The 14,790-nt window shown below is 31.4% G+C and overlaps 1 protein-coding gene across 1 annotated transcript; it reads left to right on the top strand.

Moving 5' to 3' along the window:
• The first annotated feature begins 13,043 nt into the window (after positions 1 to 13,043).
• LOC112327113 (uncharacterized) lies at positions 13,044 to 14,790 on the top strand. Its single transcript, XM_024598496.2, has 2 exons — positions 13,044 to 14,256; positions 14,538 to 14,790. Exons 1-2 carry the CDS (start codon positions 13,509 to 13,511, stop codon positions 14,573 to 14,575), a joined length of 786 nt encoding a protein of 261 aa, XP_024454264.1. The 5' UTR covers positions 13,044 to 13,508; the 3' UTR covers positions 14,576 to 14,790.

Genomic DNA, 14,790 nt, shown 5'->3' with positions numbered 1-14,790 from the left:
GAGGGGGAGGGTTTAGGGAGAGATAAAATAAATAAATTTGTTTAAATTTTAATGATATTGTATATTTATTTAGTGTACAGGTATGAGAAATTGTGTTTGGGAAAAGTTGTAAATGTGAATTTTTTTGTAATTACATGAATGCTTATAGTTTGATATGGAAGTTTTAGAAATAAAAAAAATGAAATAGAATGTTTGAAGGAATGGGTGTTTGCATGTTGTGATGTAAGTGTTGGAAAAGTATAGTTGAGGAAATGGAAGAATTGAATGGAATTTTTTAGTTATGTGTTAGTTTGATATATATTGTGTGGGAATTAGGGGTGTTAAAAAAAACCGACAATCGATTAAACTGAAAAAACCAAAAAAAAATTAACCGAAAAAACCGAACCGATAGAAAAAACCGAATAAACCAATTAAAAAATAAAAAACCGCCCGGTCCAGTTTGGTTCCGATTTAAAAAAGCTTAAACCGATTGAACCGGACCAAACCGGACCGGTTTAATTAAATCTAAAAAAAAGGTATAAAAAGAAAATCCTAACCCTAAATACCTTAACCCTTCCAGCCGCCCCACTCCCTTTACCCTTTCCCCCTTCCAGCCGCCCTAACCCTTTCCCCCTCTCTTTCCCCCTTCCTTTTCCCCTAACCCTTCATGATCTCAATCTTCAGGGCTTCAGGGGAACATGAATCATCTCAAAGGGTCAAATCTGAACTTTTGGTTCAGGTAGATGGTGTAAACAATAGTCCCACTTGTGAAGATAGTCATCGAAAAATAATGATTGTTTTGGCAGCTACAAACTTTTCTTGGGACGTAGATGAGGCACTAAGATTGTTTCATTGTTTTATGGTAAATATTTTTGAGATTTTTTTGCTTTCTAGAATTCTTAGATCCATCCTATATGACAATCTATCCAAGATGTAGTACAACATCTCGTTCCTCCACTGACACAAAGCCCAGATTAAGGTATACAACGGCAGCAACAAAAATGTTTCGGTTTTTCTGGTTTTGAATGTTAAAAACCGACCCGAACTGAACAAAACAGGTTCGGTTTGAACCGGTTCTCGGTTCGGTTCGGGTTATATTAACAAGGACTATTATTTTTCGGTTTGGTTGAATTTTTGGGTTAAAACCGGACTGAACCGGACCGTGAACACCCCTAGTGGGAATTAGGTTATAGGGTAAATGGTTAGCTGAGCATATGTATATTTACTATAAATTTGTTTTGGAACACGAGTTTCATAACATGAAAGTGGAGAAAAATATTGAAATTGTATGAATAACTGTAAATTTATATGGTTATTGTATTTAGTATGATAAGAAAGAGAAAAATCAAATTTGTAAATGTTTTTGCTAAAATTACTAGATGTTAATTTAACTATAGGCTTGATTTTAGAAATTGGTTGAATTGTATGACATTATATGTTTATTAATATATTGGCATGAATAGTTATGTCCTTAAGGAAAAAAATTTATTTAGATATAAGTATTGTATGTGTAATATATGTTTGGAAAAGTTGTGGACTTGATGTTGGATACTTTTAGTAATGTTAAATATAGCTAAGTTAATAGGAAGATTTTAAGAATTAATAATCTAAATGGTTTTATTGAATTGAATATATGTTGACATAATGTGAGATATATTGAAATGGATATGTTAAAATAATGAGAAATCAGGTGAGTGTCGGTAATTTGCTTGTTGTAATGATATACTTTGGGTATGTATTAAGAAGCTTGGAAAATTATTAAGGTTGTATTTTTTTGTAAATATGGAAGTTGAAAATTAAAATAAATATGGAATTTTGGTATAAAGAAAAATATAAATTTGTTGTATATTATGGAAGACATAAAAGGTGAATTAAAATAGAGTTGTTAATTTAGTAATCGACTGGTATTTATGGAAGTGGAAAAGCGTGAAATTCAATGTGTTTTCACGTTATATGATAATTTAGAAATTTAAGAATTTATCGATGAAAAGTTGAATAATAAGGTAGTTAATAAATTTAGAGATATTGAAAAATTGTTACTAAATAAATGATTTTGTGTATGTGTAGCCAAAAAGGGATTTAAATTTGATGGAAAGTATAATGATTCATAGATGATAATATAAATTGATGTTGGAAATGTGTGTGAATATTAATTTGGGTGTTGTATGTGAAATTAGGTATTGGGTTGAAGTTGATTGTTAAACAAATAGTTGGATGTATATGGTTAAATGAACATTTATGGTTATTGTTTGGGAGTTGTAAGAGAAGCATATCGATGTGGACATCTCCCAAGATATGCTAAAATCTAATTTAAATGATTTGTGTAATGATCACCCCCACTTTACGTCTATAAAAGACACAAACGAGTTGTGTAAAATCACAACGAAATTGATCAATTCTTCAAAGAGTTTGCAAGTTTAATCAAGAAATTAATATAAGAATCATTCAACCACACAAAAGATAGCATGAATGCTATTTTTTTTATATTAAAAATAGTCTAATCTCAAAAAGTATCTACAAAAGAGTATTTATACTAGAATTTTTTTTAATTTTAATAGGATATCCCTAATAGATATGGATAAACCTAATAAAAAATAATAATCCAATGAACCTAAATTTAAAGAAAGGCTCTAATATCTCAAAAAGTTTAATATTAAAGAAAGACCCTAATATCTCAAAAATTCTAATAATAACTAAAAGATAAATAAAATAATAACTCAAGTAATTTAAATAATACTAAAATTGTTTTTGTAATCAACTGATAGAATCGAAACCAAAATTTCAACACATAGTTCTCTCTCGTCTTAATGAATTAGAAAGTATATCATCTATCACTAGAAATATATGGATGTCTACTTTCCAATGTAACTAGAATTGCATTAAAATTTCTTTTGTATTTCCATTTATGATAAAAAAAAGAAGTAGCGGATGGTCAAAACTAACAGATTTAAATCTTCATACTCCAATCTTTTTGAACAAGCTCTTCTTAAACATAAATTAAATTTAATCAAGGCTTGCTATGCATTTTGTAATTTTTTTTAAAGTCCACCTTGGCTCATGTGTCTTGAAGAAGTTTATTGAAAGCCTTTTTGAACCTCTTAGCTCTAAATCTTGTCACTAGACGAACTGGAACCTCTAACGGATTTCTTGGTGTTGCTTGAATCGCTTCACATTCAAAGTAGTATTTGACTTTGTGGGAGCTTGTACATTAGGAGCTTAAGGTAAAGGAGTTTCATGTCCCTTGCTTTTTTATTTATTTAAAATGCTTTTTGGTAATTGATAGATTTTTAATTTTTATTTATTTGTGTTATGTATAAGTACTTCTCATAAGAATTTATGCTTACGAGGCAGAAAATTATGTATAATGTTTAATGGACCATAAAGACGGTAATGTACATGTGAAGTACAAACAGGATTAAGGTTTTGGTATTGATACTTAGTTGGTCGTGTAACTAAGGTTATAGTAAAGATACTTAGTCGGTCGTGTAACGAGACTAAGGTTACGGTATTGATACTTAGTTGGTCGTGTAATTATTGATACTTAATTGGTCGTGTAACGGGACTAATGTTATGGTATTGAAACTTATTTGGTCGTGTAATGGGACTAAGGTTATGGATATGATACATAGTTGACTATTTAGACAGAGATCATGTATACAGATATATTGATAAGTTTACCAGTTGAACAAGGACAATTGTTATAATAAATGTTAAGTGAAAAATACACCTATGAGGCAGGGAAAAATGACATGAAAAGAAATATTATTTCATAGAAGAAATTTAATATTATGCAAAGTAAATGGACCACAACGGTGAAGTATAATGTATAAAAAAAATTAAATTGACCCTAACAGTGCAATTCAATACTTGAAATAGAAATAAACCACAACAGTGGGAATTTAATTATATTGACCACAATGGTGGAGTTTAGGAAACTATATAGATGAATTATAAAATGGCATAATGAGAAATCAAGGATAAAAATTAAACAAATGAGCCATAAATAGGCATGAGTATTAATGGACTAATGAGATCACAAGTTAAGCCAAACTATGATTGAATTATTTTGGACTATGAACTAAAAGTTTTGGTAATTAATAATTTTATGGAAGTGGTCGAATGAAAATGTAAATGATGATTGAAATGAAAATTATGGTATCGACAAGAAAATTGATGAATCAATACTTGTATTATATTATTCCTAGAGTTTATTAAGTGACCAATTAAAATGAATATTTGTATACTAAAAATCTTATTTTTTTTCCTAGGTGTTTTACAGATGTTTTCCTATTCGTCTTAGGTATCATCAGATTGTGTACAGATCTTCGAAGAAAACATTATTTTGGGAAAAACTTTGTAAAATCAATTAAAACAAAAAAAAAATTATTCTATTTATTTTAAGCCAATAATGATGTATAAATTATAAAAAATAATAAAAAGGAAAGATGAATATTTTGTTATAAAAATTATGTACTTAAGAAGATGTTGTAAATTAATATATTGAATTTAGTATTGTGTATCTTTATTATGTGATGATAAAAGTTAAAAATGATAAGTCAAGGTTACCTTATATAAATATATAAAAAAATCCATAATTTTTTACGCATATAATTATTGGAAAGGTGCAATTTGCATTAAAAAAAATTAGGTGTTACACAAACACTTTTTTTGTGCAACCTTTTACGATGAACTTTTTTCTTGAATTGTATTCGAGGTCTTTCATATGCATCTTGATTTTATTATCATATAATTTTAAAAAATAGATTAAAAAAAGTTATTAAATCCAACTAGGTCCATGACTTAGGCCACAAGTTTAACAAGTTAACTCGAGTTGACCTGAGCCAATCTAAAATGACTTCGTCGTAATAAATAAAAGGAAAGGTTTAACATGATGAATGTTTCGATGGAATTTTATGAAATTTAGATTAGCAATCCTCTTACAAAAATAAAAAAAAATAAAAAAATTGCCATATAGTTAAATAAAGTATTTTTAAAGGGCTCCCCATGATATGAGATCAAATATCCTAATAACAACCAATTACACAGTGAATTTATAAACGCAATATAGACTCAAGAAGCAAACAATTACGAAAATAACAAAACGAAACTCGATGACAAATTCACGAATAGCAATGCAAATTTGTACGAATAATATAAAGATTTGAAGACACGAAATAAAAAAGAATCAGAAAAGAGCTAAACAATTATGAATTATCAAGAATTAAAAGAAATTTCCAGAAACTCAAGTAATCAACTAACTACCCAAATTTTCAAGAAACACAATCAAGACTACTAAAATATTCACGAATCAAGACTATCCAATTGCCTAATGATCAAGGTTTCTTCAAGCATGTATTCAGCCAAAACTCAAACAAAGTGATTTTTTTTTTGTGCGGCAGCAATCAAGATTTCAAGATCAAGCCTCCCTTATATATATATATATATATATATATATATATATATATATATATATATATATATATATATATAGAGAGAGAGAGAGAGAGAGAGAGAGAGAGAGAGAGAGAGAGGTGGTCGAATCTATCAAGAATCAAACAAGAAACAACAAAGACTCAAATTGAAGGATATAACATGTGATTAGATCAGCTTTGATACTAATTGATGCGAACCCTAGCGGTATTTAATGGAATTCGCGACCCCAAGATCAATCTAATCCAAGTTTATTGAGATTTGAATGAGCTCATCACAATGGAACACTTGCTCCAAGGCAACAAGACTATAAGCCACCTCGATCACAACGCCTACACCTGGAGACGAGCAAAAGAAGTATAAATTCACAACTAAAAATGGTCAATTCTTTGAAGAGTTGAAAGTTCAATCAAGAACCAAGATTGAGCAACCAAAAGTCGGCTACAATTCTGAAATTATCATCAAAAGTTTGCCCTAAAATTATTCCTAAAGAGTATTTAAACTCCAAGCCAAAACCCTAGTTTCCCTAATGGGTCTCACATAAGCCCAATTTAAATAATAATCAGCCCAAGCTAAAACTAGCCCAAACTAATTAAAATAAACGAAATAAACAAGTCTAAGACCCAAATAAAATGTCTCCTCTCAAAATAAATAAATTTTGATAGCCCAACTAATTAAATAAGACAAGTTCATTGTTTCCGCATTCTGTCTAGCAGCAGCAAAAGCCCAACTTAAAACAGATGGAACTTTGGTTAGAAAATTGAACTTGAATACATCTAAACATGCTACACCATATAAGCTTTAGTGGTTGAGTGAATGTGGAGAAGTTAGGGTGACTAAGAAAGTTTTGGTTCCATTCACAATAAAAAAGTTTAATGATGAGATTGTACTTAATGTTGTTCCTATATATGCTACACACTTATTTTTAGGGAGACCTTGACAATTTGAAAGGAAGGCCGAGCATGATGGGTTTAGAAATAGGTATACTGTGGAGAAAGATGGAAAAATTTATGCACTTGCTCTATTATCACCAAGGTAAGTGTATAAGGATCAATTGAAGCTTACGAAACCTGAGGAAGCTAAACAAGAAATCCTAAAAAATAATGGTAAGGATATGAGGGCGAGTGAAAATAAGGTGTGCCATGAATGTAAAAAGTTTGGGGGGGGGGAGTTTTGTCCATTAGTAATAAGTTTGAAGATTTCAACAAAAAATAAAATAAAACATGGTGAAGTCTGAAAGTGGAGAGAAGAAAGTAAAGGTGAGAAAAGAAGAGTGTGTAGAAAAATGAGGGAAATAACTTAATTTTTATTCAAAACAAAGTGACATTACTCATGCTTATCATTCCAATATGCCAATGATTTTACTTTTGTATAAGAAAGCATATTTTAATTTGATGATTTGAATTCTTGTGTTCCTAGTGTTGCTAAAGTTCTTTTGCAGAAATTTAAGGGTATCTTTCATGAAGAGATCCCTAGTGGTTTGCCACCAATTCAAAAGATTGAGCATTAAATTGATTTTATGCTAGAAGCATCAATTCCAAATCAGCTAGCTTATAGAAGTAATCCCGAAGAGACTAAGAAGCTTCAAAGGCAAGTAAAAGAGTTGATGTCGAAAAGGTACCTTCAAGAAAGTATGAGCCTTTGCGCAATTCTAGTATTACTTGTGCCTAAAAAGAACAATACTTGTCCTATATGCATTGATTGTATAGCCATTAACAATATTACACATTTTATCCCTAGATTAGATGATATGTTTGATGGGTTGTATGGTTTTTCTGTGTTTTTAAAAACAGTTTTTAAAAGTGGTTATCATCAAATTAGAATGAAAGAAATGGATAAATGGAAGACAACATTCAAAACTAAATATGGATTGTATGAATATTTAGTAATGCCTTTTGGTTTGACTAATGCCCCTAGTACATTCATAAGCTTAATGAATCCTATGTTGAGATCTTTTATTGAAAAATTTGTTATTGTCTATTTTGATGATATCTTGATTTATAGCAAATGATTAGATGAACATATTAATTATTTAAGATAGGTTCTTGAAATACTCTTATAAAGAAAAGATTATATGCTAATCTAAAGAAGAGTGATTTTTGCATGGAATAAATTGTGTTCTTAGGTTATGTTTTTAGTGAAAAAGGGATTGAGATGAATGAGGTAAAGATCAAAGCTATTCAAGAATGGCTTACACCTAAGACGATAAGTGAGGTAAGAAGTTTTCATGGTTTAACTAGTTTTTATAAAAGATTTGTCAAAGATTTTAGGACTCTAGCTACACCATTGAATGAAATTGTAAAGAAAATGGTATGATTTAAATTGGATGATGATCAAGAAAAAGCTTTTAAATTGTTAAAAGAAAGAATGATTTCGGCCCCATTGCTTACCCTGACTTTACAAAAACTTTTGAGGTTGAGTGTGATGCCTCAAGTATAGGTATTGAAGTAGTTTTAATACAGGAAAAATGGCCAAAACCTATTTTAATGAGAAGCATAATGGAGCAATTTTTAATTATCCAACATATGATAAAGAGTTGTATGCATTGGTGAGGACCTTGAAGACTTGAAAACATTATCTTTGGCCTAAGGAGTTTATGATACATACAGACCATCAATCTTTAAAACACTTAAAAAGCCAAGGTAAGTTTAATAGGCGATATGCCATATGGATTGAATTCAGTAAGATGTTCCCATATGTTATTCAAGTATAAGCAAGGTAAGGAAAACATCATTGCAAATGCATTGTGTCAAATGTATGATCTTCTTAATACCTTTTATTATAAATGTAAATTTAATAAAAAGGAAAAAACTATACAAAATACGAGGGGTATACCCCAATAAGTACTTAGATCTGTTACCCGGATTAAAAGCCTTTAGGAAATAGAAAAACAAAGAAAAAGCTAAAGATGAACCTCATAAATTAGAAGACCAGAAATATAAAAAATAGCAGGTTTACCGGTTTATAGAAACCCAGTAATCAGTCAACCGATTATTTAGATAAAGTCTAAAAAACTCAATAACCAATCAAATGGTTTCTGGAAATCCCAGAAACTGGTCGACCAATTCTGCTAGTAAGAACCAATCAGCTTCTAAAGCATATAGAAAGTCATTCTGACAACCACCAAATATCCCTTAACTAAGCTGAAACCTGAATTTTAGGATCCAAGTCAATAAGTTAGGATCTGACTAATTAAAAGATATTTGAACAAACATTTTGGTGGGTTTGAAAGATTTGAGAAAATATCCTATTATTTTTTTTATTCCAGATAAAGTAGATTGTGGCTGAAAGAACTAACCGAGCTAGAATATGAGTGAACTCCTTCCTCTTTCGAGCGTGTAAGCACACCCACTGAAGTAGAGGTTGCCATGTCATAGATGGCTATGAAATGAGTGTCTTGCATGAGATATCTCCCCAAGCCGAGGTCGAGAAGGTGCATTCAAAGAAAGATGTTCATGAGTCTCTACATGCATACCACACAAGATACAAACCGAGGTTAGAATGATCTGAAGTGCATGCAATTTGTTAATAGTACAATGCTAATCTAAAGAAGCAAGTCACAAGATGAGAAGGGTTGTGGGATATGGCCCAGGAACCATAGTAAATGGTTCATAGTGTCCTCAGGTCTGATATCTCGAATAGTTTCCTAAGACGAATCAATCGTGGATGTTCTTAAAAAGTGACCTTTCCAGACATAATAATATGGAGAACGGATCCAAGGATAGAAAAAAACCTTGACCGAAAGATTACCTGAATCAAAGAACCTAAATTATTGGAATGAACTTGGACTTGTTAATTATATGAACCAATAATCACAAGTATAGGAAGAACACCACAAAATCAATTATACTTTGATAAGTTTGATTTATTTTTTTATAAACAAAGAGACAAAAGTTGCTCTCAAGCAAACACATTGATTTTATTTAAATAAAAAGGCTCCTATTATTTCTACTCTTCCTCACATCCTCATATGGTTGCTTTGAACTTTTGGCTTCATCTTCCTTTTTCAATCTTGATTGATCTTCATAAACTTGCTTAGGTAACAATAGTATAAGCGTGAAAGTTTTCCGATCCTTTTCAAGACAATACATGTTCTTAAATCCATCATGCCTAACCTTCCTATCAAATTGCCAAGAACATCTCATAAGTAAATGAGTAGAATTCATAATAACCACATCACACATTACCTCATCCTTATACTTTCCAACCAAAAAAGAAATCAAAACTTGTTTAGCAACTCTTACTTCATCATATTCATTTAAACATTGAAGTCTATAAGGTTATTCATGCTCAATAGTGTTTAGATTCAATCTTCTAACAAAAATAGCACTAGCAACAATAACACAACTATCACTATTAATAATCATACTATATACCTTGTTACTTATTTGGCATCTAGTATGGAAGATGATCTCCTTTGGTTGCTCCACATCATCATCATCAAGTGGTGACATCTTATCCTCTTTAAATTTGTCATTTTTGGATTCAATCTCCTATGCTCTCTGATAATCATAACCCTTTTTTTTAAAACATTGTTGAAATTCCTAATAAAAGGCCAAAAAAATTAGCCTTGTTTAAATAGAAAATGTAGTCGACTTTTGCATCCCTTAGTGAATTAGGATGTGTAGCCAACTTAGATATCCTTGAAATAAAAGAAACAGTTATTTATTTGTCTCTTTACTAATTAACATAAGCTGTCGACTTTGGTTTCCTTAGCAAATATGAAAACTTTGCAAAATAATTAACTCCTAAGTTGTTTTCTATGTATCCTTGTAGAATATCCTAGTATTGTATGTAATCCATAATTCATAATTCATATGGAAACACAAGTTATCATGCTCTCTATTGCTACCCAAATTGTCAAATGTCTTAGGCCCATGTATTAGCCTCTACCTTTATATGAATCTAATTAATTAAGATCTAATCATCACTTATAGAAGTCTTGAAGCTTTTCTTGGCCCATATATTATAAAGTAGCCCATTGAATGTCTCTTTAATCTTCTTGATTATTATCCTTATAATCCATTTAATTGGCACTTCTAATGAATCTTTTGATATAGTTAGCTGATTCTCATCAAAAGACTTACTGGAAAAATTGGAAAAGTAGATTTGTCTACTTGTAAATATTGTGTAACTAGAAAAACAATAAGAAAACCATTTGGAAAAGGTACTGGAGCTGAATTTCTATTGCAATTAATTTATTCTGATATATTTGATTCAATGAATGTGAGACCAAGATATAGGAGTGTCTATTTCATTACCTTTATATATATCAGAAGCTTTAAGTTACTTCATAAAATACATGAATCTTATTGAGAATCAATTAGACATGAAAATAAAAATTTTAAGAACCGATTAAGGATGATAGTATTTATCTAATCAACTTAGAGAATTATGTGATGAAAGATAAATAGAATAACAATTGACTATTCATGGAATGTCATAATAGAATAGAGTTGTGGGAAAAAAAAATAGAACCCTACTTTAAATGGTTAAGTCAATGATAGCATAAATAAATTTGCTTATCACCTACTAGGTGATGCACTATTAACTGCCACATATGTATTTAATCATGTGTCATCTAAGTCAGTTATACGTATGTCATATGAATTATGGATAAAATATAAAACCTAGAGTTGTGCAATTTAAGCTCATAAATATGAAAAACTAGGTCTAAAAAGAAAAAAAAAATCTTTATATGATATTCAAAACACTTAAAAGAACATGTGTTTATAGGTGAGTAAGAAAGTGGAAATATAACTGAATTTAAACTAACATTTGTTCATAGGTGAGCAAGAAAATGAAAATATAACTAAATTTGAATAACTAGATGTAACATTCTTAAAGAATTATAAATATAGAAATAATTCTACATGATTTTAATGATTCATATAAAACTTTTGCTCTTTCAATAACTCTTCTCTTTAAAAAAAAATATCTCCTATCACTTTTGTTTTCTTATAGAGAATAACATATAAATTTTGGTTTGTTATTTATTTTCTGTTGTGCTACAAAAAATAAAAAATTCAGTAAGCATAAGAATCAATATTGCAATTATGCTACTAGAACCAGGGTAGACAATAAATTATTTTAATGCCAAAAAATTGATTATTTTCTTAATTACTTCTTATAGTCTATTTTCTATCCATAAATATTGTAAATTAATTTAAAATATTAGTTTATATGTATATTTTATATATTAATTATAGAAGTTAGATTATTAATCAATTAAAATGTACCAACAATTTTCATTCAGCCTATCAGTCAATGCAAATTCTGAAGGTATGACAAGATCTGCTTACTGGGGTGGAGTGGGCAGATTGCGTGGGAGAGGTTTGATCTCGAAAATTTCATGTAAAAGTAAAATACCAAAATACAGTCACTAATTATTCACCACAAAATAAAATTAAGAAAAAGACAAAAAGAAACATTAGTACATCATCCATCTTTCTCCTTGTTGCTTAGCATAGCTTTTTTGGTTCTCTCATTAGTGAACTTAATCTAGGAACTCTGAAAAGCTTGCATACAATGAACATAAATTGTTATTGATTTGTTTTCACAGTCCAGAAATCTGGGTCGTGCCCATCTACTCTTGATATGTTTCTTCATTCTTCAAAATAACTAGCCGATCGAGCAAGCTAGCTTCTCTTGTTGGTTTTCAAATGAGTATAAAAAGGATCCTGAATCGTCTCTAGTTAAACAAAAATCTTGGGAAACGAAAGCAGCCCATGCATCCTGTAACCGCATTCAGAAACAAGAATAATATTCAGATTTTCGGTGTTCTTGAAACTAGTATTCATGAAATAACAACATATATAAACTAGTCCATTGTCTTAAAAACTTTTTGTTGCTGTATCCTCTTCTTGTCTTGGTTCCAGCCAGGTCAAAAACTTACCAGCAGGATGGAAAAGGTCTTCTCTGCAACATATTTCTGTGGGAGCGTAGCTCCTCTTTGTTGTAACTTGTCAGGGTGGAGACATAGCCTTGCTTTCTGATGAACTTTTTTGACTTGTGAGCTTTCGACAAGGCTTGTTAGTGGGATTGCATACCAACCACTGTCTGGCCACAGAATCTGCATTCATTCATTTATCAAAACATTGTAATATATATATATATATATATATATATATATATATATATATATATATATATATATATATATATATATGAAGTACGTAACAGCTAAATTAGAGAATATGTCTATTACGGGATGTAGAGTTGATAGCAGCAGACGGATATTAGTTTCCCTGCCAGCTGACCACAACCTAATGTCTTCATCCAATAGCTCCATCTGAGATATATGTAATAGAAAAAGAAACAGAAGCATCCATAAAAAATCTCATAACTAATTTCCAAATTAGTTAATTTTGCACAGCTGGGATGTTATTATACTCTTTCAAGTAAATGTTTATTGTTGACAATATTAGACATTGTTAGTTCAGGAGCTTAATATTTTCTGATTGTTCTACTTCTTCTCTTCTGGATTTATATAGTTCTTGTTAGCATAGGCAATAGTTGTTATTGATAGAAATACAGCTGAAATAGAAGTATAATTATAGGATAAGTATCTTCCTAAATTATAGGAATGTGATGTAAATCAAGATTGACGTAAATCAGGATTCCTTCCTATTTAAGGAACGGGACTCTCATGTAAAGGAATTTATTCAGCCAATTTGACATGGTATCAGAGCTATACCTTTGAATTTGTATTCCAAAATCAGGTTATTTCTTGTTGTTCTTGGTTTCTGGATTATTCTGGATCAGTCCTAGATACATAGGACTCTCAGTCTCCTGGCTCTTTGCAATCAGTCCTAGATACAGAGGACTCTCAGTTTCTTGGTTCTTTTGGTTTGGTTCTCGGTTGTCAGCTGAGGTTTGTATTCTCATTGTTCTGTGATTTTTTGTGTATCACTACAAAGATGTCAAACAATTCTGATCTGTTTGGTGTCCGATTTACTGGGAAGAATTATTCTGCTTGGGAATTTTAGTTTCAAGTATTTGTCACAGGAAAAGAATTGTGGGGTCATGTGGATGGGAGTGATCCAGCCCCTACTGATGCTACAAAACTGTCTTTATGGAAGGTCAAGGATGCTCGGGTAATGTCCTGGATACTAGGGTCACTTGACCCCCTCATTATTCTTAATCTGAGGCCATACAAAACAACAAGAACCATGTGGGAATATCTGAAGAAGGTTTACTATCAAGATAATAATGCTAGACGTTTTCAATTAGAAAACGACATCTCTAATTATTCTCAAAGCAATCTTCCTATTCAGGAGTATTATTCTGGTTTTCAGAACCTATGGGCAGAATATACTGATATCATTTATGCCCAGATTCCAGCAGAATCCCTCTCGGTTATTCAGAAGGTGCATGAGCAGAGCAAGTGTGATCAATTTCTCATGAAATTGAGATCTGAATTTGAGATTACTCGCTCGAATTTGATGAACCGAGCTCCCTTGCCTTCCTTGGATGGTTGTTTTGGGGAATTACTGCGGGAAGAACAGCGAATCCTTACACAAAGTACTCTAAAGCAGGACAACCCAGCTGCAGTTGCCTTTGCTGCCCAGGGAAGAGGTAGAGGCTGGAATATGGGCAATGTTCAGTGTTATAGCTGCAAGGAATATGGCCACATTGCTAACAATTGTAGAAAGAAGTTCTGCAATTATTGCAAACAGCAAGGGCATATTATCAAGGAGTGTCCCACTCGTCCTCAAAACCAGAAAATACAGACCTTTCCAGCGGTGGTATCTGAAAGCTCATCTGTGACAGTCGCTACCAGTTCTCTTACTCCAGAAATGGTGCAGCAAATGATCATTACAGCCCTCTCGGCCCTAGGGCTACAAGGTAATACTTCCAATTCACAACTTTGGCTTGTTGATTCCGCTGCTTCAAATCATATGACCAACTCATCTAGTATGCTTAAGAATGTGCGAGAGTATCATGGTTCATCACAGATTCAGGTTGCTAATGGTGGTCATATACCCATCACTAAAATTGGAGATATTGATCCCACCTTCACGAGTATTTTTGTATCACCGGAACTGTCTACTAGCCTTATTTCAGTTGGTCAACTGGTGGATGATAACTGTGATGTGCATTTTTCTCGTGATGGTTGTCTTGTGCAGGATCAGGTGTCGGGGAAAGTAATCGCGAAGGGGCCTAAAGTTGGACGCTTATTTCCGCTGCATTTTTCCATTCCTAGTTGTCTTTCTTTTGCATGCTCGAATGTTTTAAATAAAAGTGAAGTCTGGTATAAACGTTTAGGCCATCCAAATTCTGTTGTTTTATCGCGATTGTTGAATTCTGGTTTGTTGGGAAATAAAGATAAATTTTCTTCTTTCGATGCTTTGATTGATTGTTCAACATGTAAGTTAGGTA

The sequence above is a fragment of the Populus trichocarpa genome, chromosome 4 (assembly GCF_000002775.5).
Source record: "Populus trichocarpa isolate Nisqually-1 chromosome 4, P.trichocarpa_v4.1, whole genome shotgun sequence".
Lineage (NCBI taxonomy): Eukaryota > Viridiplantae > Streptophyta > Magnoliopsida > Malpighiales > Salicaceae > Populus > Populus trichocarpa.
The sequence above is the reverse complement of the archived record's forward strand: the minus strand, read 5'-3'. Positions and strand labels throughout refer to the sequence as shown.